The sequence below is a fragment of the Globicephala melas genome, chromosome 2 (assembly GCF_963455315.2).
Source record: "Globicephala melas chromosome 2, mGloMel1.2, whole genome shotgun sequence".
NCBI classification, from domain to species: domain Eukaryota; kingdom Metazoa; phylum Chordata; class Mammalia; order Artiodactyla; family Delphinidae; genus Globicephala; species Globicephala melas.
In genome coordinates this window covers 149,742,321-149,764,125 of record NC_083315.2, presented here as the reverse complement: position 1 = coordinate 149,764,125, position 21,805 = coordinate 149,742,321, and the positions used below count along the sequence as shown (strand labels likewise).

The following is a 21,805-nucleotide window of genomic DNA, read 5'->3' as shown; positions in this document are numbered from 1 at the left end:
GTGGGTGGATACAGAGATTTACCAGTCACCTCCCTCCTCACACTCTCTCAAGTAACACAGGAAATGATTTTCTCCCCCTGCTCCATAATGGGTGTCCCTCTTCTCCCCACCGCAGTTATTCTATAAGAACGGGCAGCCCTTTCCTGCACATCGGCCTGTAGGACTAAGAGTTCACATCTCTCATGTTGAGCTAGCAGTGGAAATTCCAGTGACCCAGGAAGTCCTCCAGGAGCCCAGTTCCAACGTGGTCAAGGTGGCCTTCACTGTGCGCAGGGCTGGGCGGTACGAAATCTCAGTGAAGCTTGGTGGATTAAACGTGGCCTATAGTCCCTACTACAAGATTTTTCAGCCTGGTAGGTTGTTTTTTCTTTCTTTCTCTCCCTGCATTCCTTCCTTCCTTCCTTTTTCTTTTCCTTTCTTCTTCTTTTCTTAAACAGTGCCTTTGTTGAGATTTAATTCACATGCTATATAATTCGTACATTTAAAGTACACAATTTAGTGGTTTTAAAACTTTGTAGACTTGTATAACCATCACCACAGTCAATTTTGGAGCATTTTCATCACCCTTCACCCTGTACCCAGGTCACTCCATGTTTTCCCCAAATCCCTTAGCCCTAGGTAACCGCTGATCTGCCTCTGTGGATTTGCATACTCTGGGTACTACTCTGCCATTTACATTGCATAAAAGCGTGATCATAACATATGTGGCCGTTTGTGACTGGCTTGTTGCACTTAGCATAATGCTTTTGAGGTTTGTCCATGCTATAGCATGAATCAGTACCTCATTTCTTTTATTGCTAAATAATATTACATTATATGGATATACCACATTTTATTTATCCATTCATCAGTTGATGGACATTTGGGTCGTTTTCGCTTTTGACTACCATGAATAATGCTGATGTGAACATTTGTGTACAGTTTTTGTGTGCACATATCTTTTCATTTCTCTAGGAGTGGAATTGCTGTGTCATCAGCCGGGTAAGTTCTTAAGGGGTGAGGGTGCCAGAATAGACCAAAGGTAAAGTCTTCTGATTTTTGAAACCTTTTCAAGTAAAATCACCCTAATCCTACCCTTGCTGCCAGTATGTGTTTTACTTCTTACTGAAGAGTGTCTGCCCAAGCTTCTAGCATCTTAAGAATTGAGGCCTCTATCTCAACTTTTTTTTACCCCCTTGTGTCCTTTGTGCCAGATAATAGATGTTCATGTGCTTTAAAGCCTAAAAGTATAATCTCTAACTCCTGGTTCTGCAACATACCGTTTAGTGTGCTGAGACCCTGGCTGCCCTGTTTGCCCTGCCTTGGCTTCCTTTTGACGGTGTCATTAGATACTAGCCAGGTTGGTGTCCACTTTGGGAGTCAAACCTAACAAGAGGGGTCTTGAGAAGATTTGCATATGTTTGCATGAAAGGTCCTCAGTTTTCTTTCTCTTATAACAGAGGAAGCCTCTGGACAAGGTGGCTCCCAAGCCTTCTCCCTCTCCAGGTATTTCCTCCTTTGCTTCAGTGACTCACTCACAGACTCCTTTCCACACGAAAAGGAGTTGCCTCACCTTGCCTCCTTGCCGCCAGTGGAGAACAGTTCATATCCTTACAATGTGTACCAGCCCTTTTCTTTTTAAACTAAAACTGAACTATTTATTTTGACATGATTTTAGATTTTCCTACAGTTGTAAGAGATAATACAGAGAGATGCTGTGTACCTTGACCCACTTTTCCCAGTGGTGACATCTTACAGAACTAAAGTACAGTATCACAGCCAGGTTATTGACATGGATACAGTCAAGACACAGAACATTTCCATCACCACAGAGATCCTTCATGTTGCCTTTTGACAGCCACACCCATTTTCCCTCCCTCACCCACCTGTTTTTTAACTCCTGGCAGCCCACTAATCTGTTCTCCACTTCTGTAATTTTGCCTTTTCAAGAATATTATATAAATGGGATCATAACATATGTAACCTTTTGGTTAACGTACCTTTTTTGCACTCAGCATATTTCTCTGGAGATTCATCCAGGTTGAGTATATCAGTAGTTGGTTCCTTTTTATAGCTGGGTAGTATTGCTTGGTGTGAATATACCATACTTTGTTTAACCATTCACCAGTTGAAGAACATCTGGGTTGTTTTCAGTTTGGGGCCATTATAAATGGTGGTTTTAATTTGCATATCCCTAGTGGTTAACAATGTTGAACATCTTTTTATATGCTTATTTGCCTTCTGTGTGCCCTTTTTTGACGAAATGTCTTTTCGTGTATTTCATCCATTTTCTAAATGTATTTTTTGTTTTTTACTATTGAGTTTTGAGAGTTCTGTAAGTCCTTTGTTAGAAATGTGGTTTGCAAATATTTTCTCTCAAGCTTTAGCTTTCCTTTTCATCCCCTTAACAGGGTCTTTCACAGAGCAAGACTTTTTAATTTTGCTGAAGTCAATTTATTGTTTTCCTTTTATGGATCATGCTTTTGGTATCTGAGAACTCTTTGACTAGTCCTAGATTCCAAGGATATTCTCCTATGTTTTTTTCCCTAAAAGTTTCCTAGTTTTACATTTAATATTTAAGGTCATGATCCATTTTTAGTTAACTTTTGTATATTAGGCCAAGATTTTTTTTTTCTTATAGATGTCCAGTTGCTCCAGCATCTTTTGTTGAAAAGGCTAGCTTTCCCCTATTATTGCTTCTGCACCTTTGTCAGGGATCAGTTGGGCATATTTGTGGGGATCTATTTGTGGGTTCTTTGTTCTATACCATTGATCTGTGTGTCTGTCCCTCCACCAATACCGGAATCTTAATTACACAACTATGCAATAAGTCTTGAAATTGAATAAACTGACTCTTTCCACTTTACTCTTCTTTTTTATAATTGTTTTAGCTATTCTAGATCCTTTGCCTTTCCATATAAATTTTAGAATAATACTGTCTAAATCTACCAAAAAATCTTGCTGAGATTTTGGTAAGAATTGTGTTAAAATTATATATCATTAGGGAAGAATTGACGTCTTTGCTATGTTGAGTCTTCGAATTCATAAACATGGTATGCCTCTGAATTTCTTTTTTTTTTTTAATTAATTAATTTTATTTATTTATTTTTGGCTGCATAGGGTTTCGTTGCCGCACGTGGGCTTTCTCAAGCTGTGGCGAGCGAGGGCTACTCTTCATTGCAGTGCGTGGGCTTCTCAGTGAGGTGGCTTCTCGTTGCGGAGCACGGGCTCTAGGCATGCGAGCTTCAGTAGTTGTGGCACGTGGGCTTGGTAGTTGTGGCGAACAGACTTAGTTGCTCCACAGCATGTGGAATCTTCCCGGACCAGGGCTTGAACCCATATTCCCTGCATTGGCAGGCAAGTTCTTAACCACTGCGCCACCGGGGAAGTCCTGAATTTATTTCTTTAATCAGCGTTTTGTAGTTGTCAACATACAAATCTTATACGTGTTTTGCTAGATTTGCACCTAAATATTTCGAGTTTGTTTGTTTATTTTGCAATTATTCACTTATTTTTAAGGCCTGCTTCACTTGTAGGTTCCCAGGGGGGTTCTTGGTACTATATCTATAACTCTCAGTTCTGTTTTCTCCAAGTTTTTCTGTCATTTTGTTTAGTGCTTGCAGTGGTTAGGAATTTGTAAAAATGAGTTCCCAGAAGTTCATTTGAATTAATCTCTTTGTTTTCTTTCTCTTTCTCTGCCTCATAATGGTATTGTTTATCCCTAGGAACTGGGCTGGCACCCAGCTTTCCAGGACTCACTGACTGAGTAGATCTTTGTGCCCTAAAAATCACCTCTCTGATGTTATGTTCCATTGTCTTTGTTCCAGGAATGGTGGTTCCTTCCAAGACCAAAATTGTGTGCCATTTTTCTACTCTCGTGTTGACCTGTGGGCAGCCACACACTCTTCAAATAGTGCCCCGAGATGAGTATGACAACCCTACCAACAATTCCACGTCCTTGAGAGATGAGCACAATTACAGTCTGTCCATTCATGAGGTAAGAGGCTCCCATCTTGCCCTGCGTGCTCCCACCTGTCACTCTCACCCTCTCTAGTTCACTTCCATCCATCTCCTTCTCCCTGACTGTTGTGCCTGCCTTCCTTCATCTGACAATACCTATCTCATTAGTAACTGTGAGACTTCGATTAGCTCGTAGATAGGAAAATTCTTTGTAGGAGTAAATTACTGTGAAACAGGGAAAATTATGTATGGTTCATGTTGCTTTGTTTTCCTCCTGTAGCTCGGTCCTCCGGAAGAAGAGAGCACTGGTGTCTCATTTGAGAAGTCAGTGACATCCAACCGGCAGACCTGCCAGGTGTTCTTGCGGCTCACCCTGCATTCTCGAGGCTGCTTCCATGCCTGCATTTCATACCAAAACCAGCCAATCAATAATGGCGAATTTGACATTATTGTCCTAAGTGGTGAGTTGAGAGAAGAGCTGTGATTTAGTCCTCTTCTCAGGCCACTTGTTCTTTGCACGTCTGCATTCTTCTGACCAACCCCACAAATATTAGATATTTGAGCCAAACTTGGTTTAGAGCTCTGTGGACTAAAGGTCTAGTGATAGGTAACTTTCTCCCCTGTCTTGCACTTTAAACCTTATTCCTTGTTATACTTCAGAGAATGAGAGGAATATTGTCGAACGCAATGTGTCCACCTCAGGAGTGAGCATTTACTTTGAAGCTTATCTGTATAATGCTGCCAACTGCACCAGCACGCCGTGGCACCTCCCGCCCATGCACACAAGCTCTGCCCAGCGCCGGCCCTCCACGGCTCTGGAGGAGGAAGATGAAGACTCACCCTCTGAGTGTCACACCCCTGAGAAGGTGAAGAAACCTAAGAAGGTGTACTGCTACGTGTCACCAAAGGTTGGAACTCTCATTCTTGCCGCCCCCCTCCCCCCCACCAAGCCTGCTTGTAATTGGTATTTGGTTACAAAATCCACAAAGCAACAGTCTGAGAATCAGAGCGAGGTCATTGCCGTGTTGGGGTTCAGGGATAACTGAGGAGGCTGCTTCAAGTTGAGCAGAAGGCCGTGCCTCCTCTTCTGTTGCCCATGTCTGGTTTGGCTGGCTTACATCTCTGTCTAGAGAGTCTGTGCCTTGGGACTTTAGAGCACCTGTAACTTTCTGCTGTTTGATTGCTTCTGGGAAGACTTTTCAAGGCATGGCTCTCAGAGTTTTAAAGAAAGCTACTTTTAACCATTAACAGTTTCTCACTAGTGTAAAAATTACTGTTGGACCCTTGTACTATTTCAGAATAATTTGATCTTTCATTCAGTGATTTGTGAAACCACCACAGATGTCATGATCCATGTACAGGATTGGAATAGAGACATTTTGGCAGAGTCAAGGAGGTGAACTTCCCAAGGCCCCTGAGCTAAGAGGCGCTTTGTCTTAGGGGTTTTCTTTTTTAGTGTTTGTCTTTTGCTTATTCATACAGACCTCAGAAAAATGAGACTCTCGAAACATCCCATTACATTCCTGTAATTGCATAGCCAAACCGGAGCTCTAATCCTGTCCTGTAATTGCATAGCCAAACCGGAGCTCTAACCCTGCTCTACGTTAGAACACTTTGCTACGCATTATTCATCATTTAAAAATCTAGCCTGAATTTGGCCTGGGGGAGTGGCAGAGGGAAATGGTCAGGCAGAGATAAAACAAGACTGGCTGTGACCTGATAATTGTTGAAGCTGGTGATGACTTCATTGTACTGTTTTCTCTTCTTTAGTATGTGTTTGAAATTTTCTTTAATGAAGAGTTCTTTAAAAATCAAGAAAAAAGTCTGACCTACTACATGTTCAGATAACAGGGTTTTAAAATTTTTATTTATTTATTTATTTTTCAATATTTATTTTATTTATTTATTTTTGGCTGTTTTGGGTCTTCGTTGCCGCACAGGGGCTTTCTCTAGTTGTGGCGAGCGGGGGCTACTCTCTTTGTTGTGGAGCACAGGCTCTAGGCGTACAGGCTTCAGTAGTGTGGCACGCGGGCTTAGTAGTTGTGGCTTGCAGGCTCTATAGCCAGGCTCAGTAGTTGTGGCACACGGGCTTAGTTGCTCCGCAGCATGTGGGATCTTCCCGGACCAGGGCTTGAACCCGCGTCCCCTGCGTTGGCAGGGAGATTGTTAACCACTGCCCCACCAGGGAAGCCCCACAGGTTTTTTTTTATTTTTATTTTTATTTACTTATTTATTTATTTTTTCCGGTACGCGGGCCTCTCACTGTTGTGGCCTCTCCCGCTGCGGAGCACAGGCTCCGGACGCGCAGGCCCAGCGGCCATGGCTCACAGGCCCAGCCACTCCGCAGCATGTGGGATCCTCCCGGACCGGGGCACGAACCCGTGTCCCCTGCATCGGCAGGCGGACTCTCAACCACTGCGCCACCAGGGAAGCCCAGGGGTTTTTTTTAGATTAAAAAGTTATTGCATTGTCTTTTCTTTTATTGTAAATGGCAACAGACCTCTTTTTATTCTGACATAAAGGATTTTTATGAACTTTTTTGTATGAGACTCCTCCCATCCCCAACCCCCTCTTCCCCAGCAAATCCTTGGTGCCATTCAAATAGAGATAAAGCAGTGGGCATGGGCCACTGGTGTTCCCTGTCCACTGACTTGGAAGAAGTCTCTCTGAGCAGCATCTGGCTAAGCAGAAGGAGATTTTGATTGTTTCTAGGTGAAGTGTTATCTACTTATAAAGTGAAAACCTGATATCAGATATTTGGAAATGGTAGTAAGACTTGAGTATTAAGATTATGAAATATCTGTGTGAAATTGCATGGTGAGCATAATACTTTAAATTTCCTTGTTTTAAGATAGAGTTGATGTTTTCTATTTGATTTCAGTCCTAAATTATCTTCTTTGTTCAGAGAGGAAAAGGGTTATCATGAGAAATGTAGATGGGGGCTGATATTTGAATTACTATACTCGAATAGAACCTCTTTATTTATCATTCACTTCATTTTCTATATGTTGGTCCTCCAGCAATTCTCAGTGAAGGAGTTCTACCTGAAAATCATTCCCTGGCGCCTTTATACCTTCCGAGTGTGCCCAGGAACAAAAGTAAGTCGAACCTTACATCCGGTTCATGTAGAGCAGGCTTCAGCCTCCAACGTCTCAACCTTTTCTTTTTTCCTTGAAGGACTTTTGTGGTTTCTGGAAGTTCTCATTGTGCACACAGGATTTATTGCCAGATAAAGAAAGAGTTGTTACCTCCTCATGAAGGATGTAGTTCTAGGAGGACACGTGCCTACAGAAACAGCAATTGGTAGCAAGTCAGAATACTTCAACAGTTATCTTTTTGTCCCTAAGACTAAGTTAATGGAAAGGGTGCTGGTAACTCTGACCTGAGTTTGGCTTCCCAGCGTGCCAGAGGTAGCTCTTTTAGCACCAGTAGTCTCATCTGTTAAAAAAATTTTTTTAAAAATTTAAAAAGTGGGGTTTTTTTGTTTTAAACTCTTCTGAGCTTTTGGAATCTAAAGGCAAATCATTTTCCTCCAGCCAGTTTGCCCAACCTATTCAGGTGCTCATTTGCTGTTTCACATATCCTTCCTGCTTTTACCCTTCTTATATTTTATGTTGGAAAGTCTGTAGTGTTGCCTGTGATCCTTACTAAAGGTGGTCTCTGTGACTCGAGTAATTTAAAATAAAATCTGAATCATAGAGCCCTGAGGTGAAAAACAAGGAGATGTACTCCTGGTAGGTACTTACTTGGGGAAAACAGGCTTAACTTGTTTCTGTTGGTTGGTCAGAAGGGCAGGGATGTGAAGGTTTTTTGCTGGATGTGAGGGCTTTATAGATTAACTCCTTTTCTTTTCTTTGTTTTCCTTTTGTTAGTTTTCGTACCTTGGCCCTGACCCTGTCCATAAGCTGCTCACACTGGTGGTGGATGACGGCATTCAGCCTCCTGTGGAGCTCAGCTGTAAGGAGAGGAACATCCTAGCGGCCACGTTCATCCGCTCACTCCATAAAAACCTAGGTGAGTTTGGACAGGGATTCTGCTGGGGTAGGCATTGACCCCAGATATCTGGGTGCCTGCACAGGTGTCTTATAATGAGGCTTAATCATGATGGATCTTGCTGCTCCTTAGGAGGCTCTGAGACCTTTCAGGACAAGGTGAACTTTTTCCAGAGAGAGCTTCGGCAGGTACACATGAAAAGACCACATTCCAAAGTCACCCTGAAGGTCAGCAGACATGCCTTGTTGGAATCGGTGCGTAAAGTTTCATCCCTGTCAAAAGTTTCCAACTAGAAACCTCTGTGATATTTGGTTATATTCCGCAGGTTATCTTTTTTATGAAACCCACATCTCTCTCTCCTTTAAACGTATTAAAGATGGTGTTCTATGCATTTGATTGTACTGCATTTGGGGCAGATTTGTTGGAGGTATGTTATCGAAAGGAGAGACTAGTTGACACTTTGGCTTTAAGATCAGACTGAACTAGCTCCTGAACAATTTCATGGAACTCTTACTAGGCTGAACTAATCAGATTGCTTCCCTCCTCTTTGCCTTCATTATGTCATCTGTAAATAAGAAAAGATGCAGACAGATGACTATTTAACTTAAAAGCATTAAGGGCAGGTGTTAAGTTGTTGTTATAGAAGAAAGTTCCTGTTATTGAATCCCAGGAATAGAAGAGCTCTTGTGGGATTAAAAGGAAATGATTTTTGTTGTCACTCTGGCCTGATGGAAAAGGAACGCCTGATGTGTGTCTGACTCCACTACATAGACACTGGCATAGTTCTTACGTTCCTTGAGAATGAGAAGGCCTTGGTCCCTGTCCAGAAAGTGTTTGTGATATTTAGCTCTGGTAGGTGCTGCTGGAAACCCCTTTTCTCAGCCACATTCTCCTTGTGGCATGGCTTCCAGTTCTGAACCTAGCCTTGTGGCTAAAAATGTCTAGTGGATAGACTGTACTTTACTGAAAACCAAGACTCCTTGGTTCTCTTGCTGACAGCTTACTGATCTGAGCCATTGTTACTTCTTTATTTAAGAGTTTTCTCATTAATAAAATGAGGATTATTAAAAAAAAGAAGTTTCAACTTTCCAGTAAGGCAATGGTATAAATATGAATTAGATTATTTTTTTAATTTTAGATTTCTTCTGGAGATATTTACATTTTAAATATAAGATGGTGGGCTTCCCTGGTGGCGCAGTGGTCAAGAGTCTGCCTGCCGATGCAGGGGACATGGGTTCGTGCCCCAGTCCGGGAAGATCCCACATGCCGCGGAGCGGCTGGGCCTGTGAGCCATGGCCGCTGAGCCTGCGCATCCGGAGCCTGTGCTCCGCAACGGGAGAGGCCACAACTGTGAGAGGCCCACGTACTGCAAAAAATAAAAAATAAAAAATAAAAAAATAAATATAAGATGGTAGTATTAAAGCTTATTTATGAGTAATATATTGCCTCCAGGTACTTGTGGTTATTACATGGACAATGGCAATGTTCTTGTGTTTTTGTCTTTAACACCCAAGAGAGACTGGCCAGTGTTCTGACAGTTTCCTTTCTTTTTCTTTCACTGCTTTTCAGTCTCTGAAAGCCACTCGGAATTTCTCCATCTCAGATTGGAGCAAGAACTTTGAAGTGGTTTTTCAGGACGAAGAAGGTCAGTTTTGAAATTTCATATTCATCTTTTTTAACTCTCCTTCCCACTCCTCCTTGTCTCCTTACCCCGCATCCACAAAAACAAAAACAACCCCCCTACACATACTCGCCACCCCTGCCCCAGCTTCTTTTTCCCTGGGAAAAAGAAGTCATGAGTCAAGACAAAAAGGGTGGCGTTTAATGGCTAATAGCGTGGTAGACCTTGTAAAGCACATACATACAGGGACTTGGAGGGAGAGTTTGAAGCAGAAGGATAAAGTAACCTTTGTAGAGAAATGTCAGTTTCCTAGGCTCTCTGATCTGTATCCCCACACTAGGAGGCATTAGCTTAGTGATCAGAATACCTTTAATCCTACAGAAAGAGGGGATTTCAATAAAAGTCCATAGCTGAGGTGGGATGGAATGGGGGACACCAGGGTGGTGGAATGCAGGAAGTAAGGATCGGAGAGTATAAAATGATGAATAAATGAACAAAAGTGATAAGAGGTGGTAGGCCAGAGTCACTTTTTATTTTTATTATACTTTCAGCTCTGGACTGGGGAGGGCCTCGCCGGGAATGGTTTGAGCTAATCTGCAAAGCACTATTTGACACCACCAATCAGCTCTTCACCCGATTCAGTGACACCAACCAAGCATTAGTGAGTCTGTGACTTCCGCGTGGGTGGGAGGAAAATGTGGATTGTGTTATAATGAAGAGACTAATAAGAGTTTGAACTAATCAGATTGCCTCCCTCCTCTTTGCCTTCATTATTTCATCTGAAAAATAAGAGAAAATGCAGACAGATGAATATATAACTTAAAAGCATTATAATACAGTGGCTATTCTACTCCTTAGTGTTTTAATAATTAAGCCACTTTTCTCAAAACATACCTGAGGGCTTCCCTGGTGGCGCAGTGGTTGAGAGTCCGCCTGCTGATGCAGGGGACACGGGTTCATGCCCTGGTCTGGGAAGATCCCACATGCCGTGGAGTGGCTGGGCCTGTGAGCCATGGCCGCTGAGCCTGCGCGTCCGGAGCCTGTGCTCCACAACGGGAGAGGCCACAGCAGTGAGAGGCCCGCGTACCACAAAAAAAAATAAAAATAAAAAAACATACCTGAAGCAACTAAACTCTGTATAAGATCTCTCTCTTTTTTTAAAATTTATTTATTTATTTATTTTTGGCTGTGTTGGGTCTTCGTTGCTGTGCACGGGCTTTTCTGTAGTTGTGGAGAGCGGGGGCTACTCTTCGTTGCGGTGCACGGGCTTCTCATTGCGGTGGCTTCTCTTGTTGCGGAGCACGGGCTCTAGGAGTGTGGGCTTCAGTAGTTGTGGCTCACAGGCTCTACAATCATTGTGGGGCATGGGCTTAGTTGCTTCACGGCATGTGGGATCTTCCTGGACCAGGTCTTGAGCCATGTCTCCTGCATTGGCAGGTGGATTCTTAACCACTGTGCCACCAGGGAAGCCCCTGTACGAGATCTTTGACTAGGTGGAGTAGAGAAGTAGACTTTGGCTGAAAGAATTTCTGGTTTAGGGAAAAGGCATTATATCATCCAGTGATTAACTTCCGTTTGCAGCCAGGGACCATGAAATAAATATAAGATTCTTCAATTTAACATAAGTCTATCTTCGCCCTTTATCCTCCAATCACTTTTTTTAAAAAAAAATAAATTTATTTATTTATTTATTTTTGGCTGTGCTGGGTCTTCGTTGCTGCGCGTGGGCTTTCTCTAGTTGCGGTGAGTGGGGGCTACTCTTTGTTGCAGTGCGCAAGCTTCTCATTGCAGTGGCTTCTCTTGTTGTGGAGCATGGGCTCTAGGCATGCGGGCTTCAGTAGTTGTGGCACACATGCTCAGTAGTTGTGGCTCGCAGGCTCTAGAGTGCAGACTCAGTAGTTGTGACGCACGGGCTCAGGTGCTCCGCGGCATGTGGGATCTTCCCAGACTAGGGCTCGAACCCATGTCCCCTGCATTGGCAGGCGGATTCCCAACCACTGTGCCACCAGGGAAGCCCCATCCAATCACTTTGAATTACTCAGTGGTGGCTACCAAACAACTAATGCCATTTGGATGGGCTCTTTGATCTTAACACTGAAATTTTTGCTCCCTTGGGATAGAGTTGGGGAGGGAGGATCTTCACAGAACTAGGCTTGAAGAAAAATGGCCCAGGGCCTTTTAATCTTTCTCTTTGACAGGTGCATCCCAACCCTAATCGCCCCGCTCATCTGCGCCTAAAGATGTATGAGTTTGCAGGGCGCCTGGTGGGCAAGTGTCTCTATGAGTCCTCTCTAGGAGGAGCCTACAAGCAGTTGGTCCGAGCTCGCTTCACCCGTTCTTTCTTGGCCCAAATCATAGGACTGCGTATGCATTACAAGGTAACTCTTAGGTGTGCATTTTCTACTAAGGCCCCTGGCCATTAACTCTGGAATCTCTCCACCCTCAGCTTATTATTCTTAAGTTTGAATGGGTAAGTGGTTCCAGGCAGTTACAAATTTCGTTTCTGGGTAAGAGTAGTCATGTTCTGTTCTGTGTCTTTCTGTCTCCTCAGTACTTTGAAACAGATGACCCAGAATTCTACAAATCTAAAGTTTGTTTCATCCTCAACAATGACATGAGTGAGATGGAGCTGGTCTTTGCAGAAGAGAAATATAACAAATCAGGTCAATTGGATAAGGTGAGAGAGAACGGAAGCCTGTGGGTCCCATTTCCCACCCTTCTGTAGAGCAGGGCTCTCTAGTATAACTTTCTGCAATGATGGAAGTTCTCTTTTTGTGCTTTTGAGCACCCAGAATGTGGCTGGTATGACCAAATAACTGAATTTCTAAATAACCACATGTGACTAGTGACAACCATATTGGAGAGCATAGCTTTGGGGCACTGCATCCCACACTGTATGGTCTTGGCCTATTTAAGTGGAGCCAAAGGCACGTATACCCATCCATCCCACCCATTCCTACTTTCCAGTAGAGAAAGAACTAAGTGATAGTGAAATGTCACTGCACAAGCAGCTTTGGAAGGGATGACAGTGTCTTTCTTAACATTAGGGGCAGGGAGGTAGATGACTCCTTTTTTTTTTTTTTTTTTTAGATGACTCCTATTTTAACACTGTGCGTATATATTTTTAAACTTTTTACTAGAAAATTAATGGCCGAAACTATTTGTGATGCAAGTGTGGTTTTGTTTACATCCTGGGGTTAAATAATATCAAATGGTAACGATGAAGCTAAAGTTGCAGTTATAAATAATTGAAAGCAAAATAGCGATGACTGAAAATTTGTGATCACTGGTAGCACTGAACTGATAATCAGATACCTTTGGGAGCACTGTGGGGATCCCAGCTGATGGCCTTTGCACGTGCGTGGGCGGAGCCTGTCTTCCTGACCCAGCACTGCAAGATGTCTAGAGTCACTGGAGTACTGAATTAGGGTCCACAGGCCTAGGGGAGTACTGATTTTAAATGGATTTAATATGAATACTAAATCTTAGTAATTTACTACTTAGGCTACTAGTTAGAAATGCTTACACACATAAAATAAAAATATCCAGAATTGTGCACAGTAACAGAAAAAAAGTCTTACACGTTTAGATCCATTGAGAATCCTTGCTCTGGAGCAAAGTTCTGTCCCTACCGTGCTGTCGTCAGGACCTTAAAATCTGATCTTGTAACTAAATGGAGGCCTTTACTGCTCACCTATGAAGACAACCATGGTCATTGTACACAGGTTTTTCTGGGGTTGTGGCATTAAACTGTGCTTCAGGGCTTCCTCAAAGCTCCCTTAGGAGTTATTTATTGGAAGGAGTGTGCCAATTCTATTTGAGAATCATGCAGTTCAGCTTTTTCTTTGCAGATAGAAAAATCGGGAGCCCAAATATCTAAGTGACTGAAATCCTGTAGCAAGTTAGTCTCCAAGTATCAAGCCATGGCTTTTTCCATTGACTCACATTGGAAGTAGAAGAATGTAGGGAACATCTATGCCCATCTTAGAATTTTTGAGACCTGAGAAGACTTCTTCACTACTTACATAGTTTTATTTATTCTCAATTGGCTCAGGGGGTTAAGAGAAGAGGTCAGTAATCGTTCAATTTTGGATCATAGAAATGTTAAAATGTTGCTAACAAGGAACCATAATATCTTCCTGTTGCATCACCACTGTTTGACCAGGTCAGAGGAGACTTACTGAGAGACCCACTTCAGAAACAGTAGCGAGGAGAATATATAGCAATAGCGGTAGGAAACCTTAAGCTTAGTAACTAAATAAAACCAAGTGTGTTGAAAACCTGAACGCACAGTAGGAACTTGTGACCATGGTGGAGTTCAATAATGCTGTGTTTGTGGGACATACTGGGCAGATGTCATCTTATAAACTCCAATCTACATCCTCTCCCTGTCTTTTGCCTCTTCTTTCAGGTCATAGAACTTATGACAGGTGGAGCTCAAACCCCAGTCACCAACGCGAATAAAATCTTCTATTTAAATTTGCTGGCCCAGTATCGGCTGGCCAGTCAAGTGAAAGAGGAAGTGGAACATTTCCTAAAAGGTGGGATCCTGTCTACTCTTGGCTTTGAGGTGAAAATACTTGTATCCATGGTGTGGATATGGCTTTAACTTGGCTACTTTGTTTCAGGCCTGAATGAGTTGGTCCCTGAGAACCTTTTGGCTATTTTTGATGAGAATGAGCTTGAGGTAAGTGCTTACAATTGACACCCCCTATTCTTGGCTTGCTTTTTATTATGCCCACAGGAACTGGATTACTGCACCTTCTGTTATGAGATGCAGTAGGAAAGCCCTTTAAGTGTTGGTTTTACTTTTGTCACTCTTCCATGCATGGACCCTTTCTCCAGCTTTAAAAAAATTTGAATGTGAAAATTAGGAATCAGCAAATTACTAATTATGAATAGTAATAGTTAATATTTATTCATCAAATATTATTGATAATGGTCAAGTAGTAAAGAATGTTGGTATCCTATACAGTCTTAGTAAATTCTGTGACCTTTAAAGTTGATTTAAGGGAATAATAGAATTTATTTGTTCAGACTGTTTATTGAATGTCTTCTATATGCCATGTGCTTTTGAAGAACTGGGGAGCTAGGAATGAATAAGACCAAGTCCCTGTCCTCATAGAGCTACATTCTAGTGAAGGAAACAAACCAAAAGATGTGATGCATTTCACAGCTTTGTGTTACAACACTATATAGTTAATATATTCTTATTTTAGATCCTGTAACACCCAAAATGTGGCTATAAGATGGTAAATACCTTGCTATAATTAGCAAAATTGAAGTTCCATGAACTTCAGGTATAGACAAAAAATAAAACCAGTTTGCTCTTACCTGCTGCTCACAGATGATACACACAATGCAGGTTACTAGCTTTAGCTTTAACTTCCCGTAGCCTTTATGAGGGGCATGTTTCTGTAAACTATTTCCTGTAGGGAAGAAGTTCTTCTTTAAAAATGGGGAAACAAAAAGTAGTTTCAAGTAGTCTTGCACAGTTTTTATCCTTATTAATTGAATTGGCTTCGAAACAAGAATCAAAGTCTCATGCAATTTTCAACATGTTTTATACCTTTAGATATGAAATCTGAATAATGAACTCTCCATCTCTCAGCCTGAAGTTTCTGACAGACCTGTCGCCTCTTGCTGTCATTTTCTGGGCTGAGGAACAGCTTCTGGTGTAATTTGTTTTATCCTGAAGCAAAGCATTTGTAACAATTCATAAAGTGCATAGGAGGGAGGACACAGTCTCTTAACGGTTGTTGCCCATCCTGCTCTTAGTTACTCATTAGCTTAGCAAGTTCTTTTTGAAGGAGCCAAGCTTCTCAGGCTTAATTTGGGCTTTTCTTTTCTTTGATTAGGTTGTTTCATTCTTTATAGCTATTGGATGAATACTTAGAGTCTGCTAAGTAACTTGCTGGATCTTGAACCAAATTAGAACATCAACAAGATGTTTAGGGTTCTGATGTCATTAATGTTCTCATTTTTTGGCATTCTTTTTCGTTTATCTGACCAAGTAGAGGCAGGGCTGAAGGGACGGTAGTAGAAGTTCAATCCAGAAAAGAAGGATGGATCCTGGGAAAAAGGAAAGGCCATCTAACAAATTCATAAATGCGGCTGGGGTTCTTCATGAAAGGGGAAGGGCCTGCTTTTTCCCCTGGTATTCCCAGGCCACATGCAGAGTGGACAGTCAGTAAATACTCGGTTCCCTTTCTGTCCTCTGTTTCAATTCAAAATAATATATAGCAGCAGTTCTTAATTAGGGGTGCGCATCAGAAGCCCTTGGGACACTTTTTCAAAATACACAAGCTTGTAACCTGTCCCTAGAGATTCTGATTCAGTAGGTCTGGGGTAAGGCCATAGGCATCTGTCTATCTATCTTTTTTTTTTTTTTTTTTAAGCTGTGTGATTTTTACCACACTGGTTAGGAACCATTGGCCTATTATAATGGATTTTCCTGAAGCATTCTGGCATTCTGACCTCACCTTATGTCTCTTTCTTGGTGTTTTCCGTATTCCACATTTTGCATGTTAACATACTTTGACCTTATGGTGGGACTTTGCCCCTCTGACTATCCTCGTAACACCTGACTATTCTGCAGCTGCTGATGTGTGGGACTGGGGACATCAGTGTGTCCGACTTCAAAGCCCATGCGGTGGTCGTTGGTGGCTCATGGCATTTCAGAGAAAAGGTAAGTGGGCCAAATTTCTTTTAGTCGAATTTGTGCTGTCTTGTAAGGAAATAGTTTCAGAAGGAAAAAGTCAAGTAGTCGGAGAAGCAGACATATCAACTGGGATATATGTGGGAAAGTGATATATGTGGGAAAGGCAGGTGGTCATCCAGGCAGACGGGAACCCTGGTCCCTAAGGGCTGTCACGCTACTGCCACAGAGGCAGTACGTTGGAAAGGCAGAGAAATAGAACCAAGTAATCAGCGACTACCCTCCTGACCGTGTAACAATATCAATTCCTTTTAAAGAGGTTGTCGACTCTAGCCGTTCCTACCTGCATGCAGTAACTGGGGCCCACCCCCACTTCAGGATATCCTGTTCCTTCCCCAGGGGTCAAATCCTAAGCTGCACATAGGTGTGACCCCAGCCCTGTGCTCTCCCTGCCAGGTCATGAGGTGGTTTTGGACCGTGGTTTCCAGTTTGACTCAGGAGGAGTTGGCTCGGCTACTTCAGTTCACAACAGGCTCGTCCCAGCTACCACCTGGAGGCTTTGCCGCCCTCTGTCCCTCATTCCAGATTATTGCCACTCCGACCCATAGCACGCTACCAACTGCACACACGTGGTGGGTATCTGACTGCCTGGTGCATGCTGTCACGGGGGATTATCTTTCCAGCCCTTGCCAGTGTTTCTGGTGGTGTGAGTTAATCACTTCTCTCCCCTTGGCCTTCCAGTTTCAACCAGCTGTGCCTCCCTACGTATGACTCATATGAAGAGGTGCACAGGATGCTGCAGCTGGCCATCAGTGAGGGCTGCGAGGGCTTCGGCATGCTCTGACCACTCTCTTGCCATCCATTTGGCTCCCGTGCTTTCTGGAGCATCCGGGTGCACGTAACAGACACAACCACTGACCCTAACGTACACAAAACCATCAGCCAGAAGCTGCTGCGTGCTCTCCGTGTCTGGAGTATTCAGTCACCTGCAAGCCTTGTCCTTCCCTCGCCCCTCCTTTCCCATCCCCCCCCGCAAGCCACTTTGGCAGGTACATAATCTGAGCAACTCACTCAGTCACGCGAGGAGGGCCATGCTGCTATGCTTGCACTTGGTTCTTAGAAAGCTCTCAGTAGCCGGAGTGGCACTGGACTACCTCTCATGGTGACTGATAGAACAAAAGGATCTTTTCTGTGGTGTCAGAACTGGAAAAGGAGCTTTCCTTGCAAGCGTTTCTGGAAATGATCATTAATCCACAAAGAAGAACTCCCTAATAAGCTTTTTCTTGAGTATAAGCATGTGAGATAGACAGACCTAAGAATGTGAAAGATAGCTGGGCTGTTGCCTCCAGTGCTGAATGTGATTCTCCTTTAGGGTTATGGGGCATGTCTAGGCACGTGGCTGGCTTGAAGACTACTGATGCTTGTCCCTGAGTTTGTTCTTTACACTGAGGTGTGGCTGGGCTCGGCCACTCACCTCCAGCTCATGCGGTCTGCTAAGAGCTGGGGGTTCTTTAGATTTCTATTGAAGAAACTTTTGCAGCAAGAGATTGGGACAGTATGATAGCATGCCACCGATCCCTGGTTCTCTCTTTGCTTGGTGTTCCCTGGCAGCACTAAGGCAAGGGAAAAGGAATCAGTAATTTAATTGCTCCTCAAAGGTCCTTAGGGTCAGGACACAGGGAACACACATAGAGGAGATACATCAGATGATAAGTAAACACCTAGCTGTCCCAGTTACTTCCTGTCACTCCATCAGTTACCAACAAGGGCAGCTAAAGAGGGAGGAAGATAAATTAGGTTCACTGTTATGTGATGATGGAAGAGAACCTGCAGCTGTTTCTTGGAAGATGACAACCACCTTTTTCATTACGATTTGAATGAAGACGTTTTCAAGACTCAAAATCTCATTGAATTCCCAAATTTCTGTTTCTAAGAAGGCTTTGCTGCAAGCTACCTTTCCCAATGGGGCGTTCGACTCTGAAAATATTTACAAGCCATCTTTATTGCCAAAACCAGCAAGTACAAAGAGTCCAGAGATGAGGCGGGACTTGCAGCAATGCCTTGGCCTCCTGGAAGCACGCCTGAGCCCTCCTGTTCCCAGAGATCACGAGGAACAAGCCTTCCTGAGCTGCTACAATTCCTGCCTGACCTCACTCCTTCGCAGTTGTCATTTGTCCTTCTTGGCATGGGTGCTGACCTCACTCATCCTTGGGGTCTAGGATCAAGCATCAGGGCCTCTGTACCCCAGGGTCCTCCATGCCACACGGTCACTGCTGTCCTCAGGGACCAGGACAAGGTGCTGCTGCCTGCCCCGGTGTTTTCCTATGGGATATGTACAGGCAAGTTTCATCATCCCCCGGGAAACCTGATGCTGCCCCTCGGGCCCGGAGAGGGTTTCCAGCTGGGGGGCACGTGGGTTGGTTCTGCTGTCTTTGGCTGTTGTTTCTCTTCTGGATTCTGCATTCTCCTCTCCAGAGACTCATGCTGGAGCTCAAGTTGATTTTCTTGGTTAGATCTGTCCTTTTAAGCTCTAGTCATAGCACTTTTCAGAGCATCCTGGGTACCATTGCAGCCCAGCTGCATCCTGCAGTGGTCCTTAGCCCCAAGGTCTTTGTTTAACAAACCCTTTGGTACTGTTGTGGTTTTCTGTTCTTCCCGTTTACCCTATCTCTCCTAACTATTCAAAAGTATCTTTGCTCGTTAGGCCTTTCCTTTGACCTTTTTTTCTAATCCTGCTTTGGAACTAGCCAGTGTGGAGAGAGGTACACCATGTCGGAGAGAAGGAAGAGTGTCTGTTACTTCTTGAGCAGTTTTCTATTCACGTTTCTTATTTTGGCCAGCTTGTTTTATTTATGCCCTTGTGACCCAGATGCTTGGGGAGCCAGCTAACCTCCTGGCCTTTAGTCTCTTCAAAGGAGACCAGGCACCAAGTGAACACCAAGGAAGATGTCGGCATGTTTCTAGAACTTCAGCAGAAACCAAGCCCTGCTGCTGCAAATTTGTCAGGCCAGACAAAAGGGCCAGACAGTTGCAGCAATAGTGTAAATATTTTGTACAGTAAATAAATGAATGTTTAAAAGGACTAAGGAGCAAGTGACTGCTTTACGTGATGATTCAGGACTTAAATTGGAGGTGGGGAAGGAACATAAAAATTTAGAAATGTTTTTGCATTTCCCCAGTAATGCCTCAGTAGCAGTCAGCTTGGGGTTGAATGTACTCCCGGAGCCCTGGCCTGGCCCAGACTTTCTTGCCCTTTCACCCTTCCCTGATTGCTGTCTATGGTGCCAGGCAGGGCCACAGTGCCTGCTTGCACAGAGAGCCAATGGCTGGGACACGCAAGTGCTTGTGCTCAGCTCCAGAAGGAGAAACCAGTTTGGCAAAAGTAGAGGATGTCTGTTCTCATCAGTCTTTTAAACATTAATTAGTTGTTGTTTTAAACATAAGAAACTCAGTGTAGAAAATTTGGAAATTAAAAAAAAGTACAAGAAAAAAAGTTACTTGCCATCCAGAGGGAATAACACTTTGGGGATGGCCTTCTTATTTGCATATAATCACACATGTATTTCTCAATGTGCCCTTGACCCTCCCACAAAAGTTTGCATATGGCAAACAAAAACCCTGTTCCTCAAAAGTTTTTGGGTGGCAGGCGGGACCAATTCTTTTCTAACCACAGATAAGCTTGGCAGAAAGACAAGATCAGACCTCTGATTTGAGCCTTGTAGGAAAAGTGTTAGGGACCCTGACTTTCTTGGGGAAGTAATCATGGTGTCTTTGTGCATTGGTTCCCATTCTGGAAAATCAAAACAAAATCCCCTTTATAATTGTTTTTCTTTTTGTTTTGTTTTTTGTCATTTTTTGTTTTTGTTTGTTTTGTTTGGCCATGGTGTATGCCTTGCGGGATCTTAGTTCCCTGAGCAGGGATTGAACCCTGGCCTGGCAGTGAAAGCGCCGAGTCTTAACCACTGGACCGTCAGGGAATTTCTCTGTAATAGTTTTTAAAATACAGATTATTTTTTCTCCCCACCCCCACCTCCCAGACCCAGTGGATTGGAATCTTAACTTGAAAATTACTGCTTTAGAGTGCATTCAAGGTACTCCCACCTCATCAAGCCCCCTTGAATGGTATGAGATGTCTTAAACACACAAAACAAAATTCTATCCCTCCAACTTTACACTTACAGGTTATTTAACGGTCCTACATCATTTACACATGCTGCTCTTGTGGCTTTGAACGGGTCACTATGAACATTTGTCACTGAGTGATTTCATCCCATCATGCAGTTATTCATAAGACTCAAGAGGCTGGTAGAATTGTTCTTAAGTTAACACAGTAAAATACTGCCTTCAGCTTCTCATGCACTGTTACCTTCCAGCCACTGCAGCTCAAGCTCTGAGACCTCTGCCCAGCTACACTTCTCTTAGGACACAGTAGAGGTTCTCCAGCAGGTGGCTTGACCAGCGGGCTCCTTACCTCTGCTTTGGCTTCGCTTAGGCCCTCAAGCATAATAGACCAGCTCCAGGTATCCTGTTATTCTTTCTTTCAAAAATGAATAATTCCTTTTTTCTTTTATTTTGAGATGAACATATTAAAAAAAAAAAAGGCATACAAGCATGTACATTTTAACAAATAATTATAAGGGAAGAGCACATGTAACCACTATCCAGGAAAGAAAGAAAACATTACAGCACTGCAGAGCAAGTCTCCTCCCACCCTTCTAGAGGTAACTTTTCCTGACTTTTAGAATAATTGTTTTACCAGTTCCCTGTTCAGCCTGCCCTAAAAAATCACAGTGGGGAGGGGGTAAAAAGAGCCCATGTGATCTTTTATTTATTTATTTATTTATTTATGGCCGTGTTGGGTCTTCGTTGCTGTGCACAGGTTTTCTCTAGTTGCGGTGAGCAGGGGCTACTGTTGCAGTGTGCGGGCTTCTCATTGCAGTGGCTTCTCTTGTTGCGGAGCACAGGCTCTAGGTGTGTGGGCTTCAGTAGTTGTGGTATGCAGGCTCAGTAGTTGTGGCACACGGGCTTAGTTGCTCTGCGGCATGTGGGATCTTCCCGGACCAGGGCTCAAACCCGTGTCACCTGCATTGGCAGGCGGATTCTTATCCACTGCACCACCAGGGAAGTCCCCGCATGTGATCTCTTGATAAGATGCTAACCAAAGTCAATTTCTCCATAGTAATTCCTATACCTCACAATTAGTTTTAAAAGTCTTCTGAAACCATCGTTGCCCCGTGAGAATCTAGTTCCCGTTCCTGATGCTGAATCTGAGGAATCATATTCAAAGACCACCAAGTCTCTCTGCAGAGGTTTTTCCCCAGATATCCTAACTTGGATACTCCTTTGCTTTTATACCCTGAAGAGGTTTTATGGATTGATCTAATGTGATCATGAGTCTCTTTGGTGGTCAGCAGCAGGTTCTTGAGTGTAGTAGTATTGAAAATGACTTGGTACTAAATTGTCCCCCAAATTGTGGGATGGGCTAGTATTTCTGATTCAGAGTACTGAATCTGTGCACCTTCTAACAGAAAGCCATCCCAAAGTGCTTGGAGAGCTTAGGCTTTTGCTTGGAGTACAAAGGGAGGGGATTTAGA

The 21,805-nt window shown here is 43.3% G+C and overlaps 1 protein-coding gene across 4 annotated transcripts in view; it reads left to right on the top strand.

Annotated features, from left to right (window-relative positions):
- AREL1 (apoptosis resistant E3 ubiquitin protein ligase 1) overlaps nucleotides 1-19,293 on the top strand; it is a 43,705-nt gene extending 24,412 nt beyond the window's left edge. For all 4 annotated transcript variants that reach the window (XM_030831735.2, XM_060295056.1, XM_030831733.2 and 1 more), the window contains exons 5-20: nucleotides 116-353; nucleotides 3,807-3,976; nucleotides 4,220-4,400; nucleotides 4,600-4,847; nucleotides 6,960-7,037; nucleotides 7,812-7,953; nucleotides 8,065-8,186; nucleotides 9,502-9,577; nucleotides 10,105-10,214; nucleotides 11,752-11,931; nucleotides 12,105-12,230; nucleotides 13,965-14,094; nucleotides 14,182-14,240; nucleotides 16,152-16,241; nucleotides 16,668-16,843; nucleotides 16,953-19,293. In XM_030831735.2, coding sequence (XP_030687595.1) covers nucleotides 116-353; nucleotides 3,807-3,976; nucleotides 4,220-4,400; nucleotides 4,600-4,847; nucleotides 6,960-7,037; nucleotides 7,812-7,953; nucleotides 8,065-8,186; nucleotides 9,502-9,577; nucleotides 10,105-10,214; nucleotides 11,752-11,931; nucleotides 12,105-12,230; nucleotides 13,965-14,094; nucleotides 14,182-14,240; nucleotides 16,152-16,241; nucleotides 16,668-16,843; nucleotides 16,953-17,055 — 2,229 coding nt within the window. In that variant the 3' untranslated portion in view covers nucleotides 17,056-19,293. The remainder of the gene's footprint in view (nucleotides 1-115; nucleotides 354-3,806; nucleotides 3,977-4,219; nucleotides 4,401-4,599; nucleotides 4,848-6,959; nucleotides 7,038-7,811; nucleotides 7,954-8,064; nucleotides 8,187-9,501; nucleotides 9,578-10,104; nucleotides 10,215-11,751; nucleotides 11,932-12,104; nucleotides 12,231-13,964; nucleotides 14,095-14,181; nucleotides 14,241-16,151; nucleotides 16,242-16,667; nucleotides 16,844-16,952) is intronic.
- Nucleotides 19,294-21,805: the final 2,512 nt, after the last annotated feature.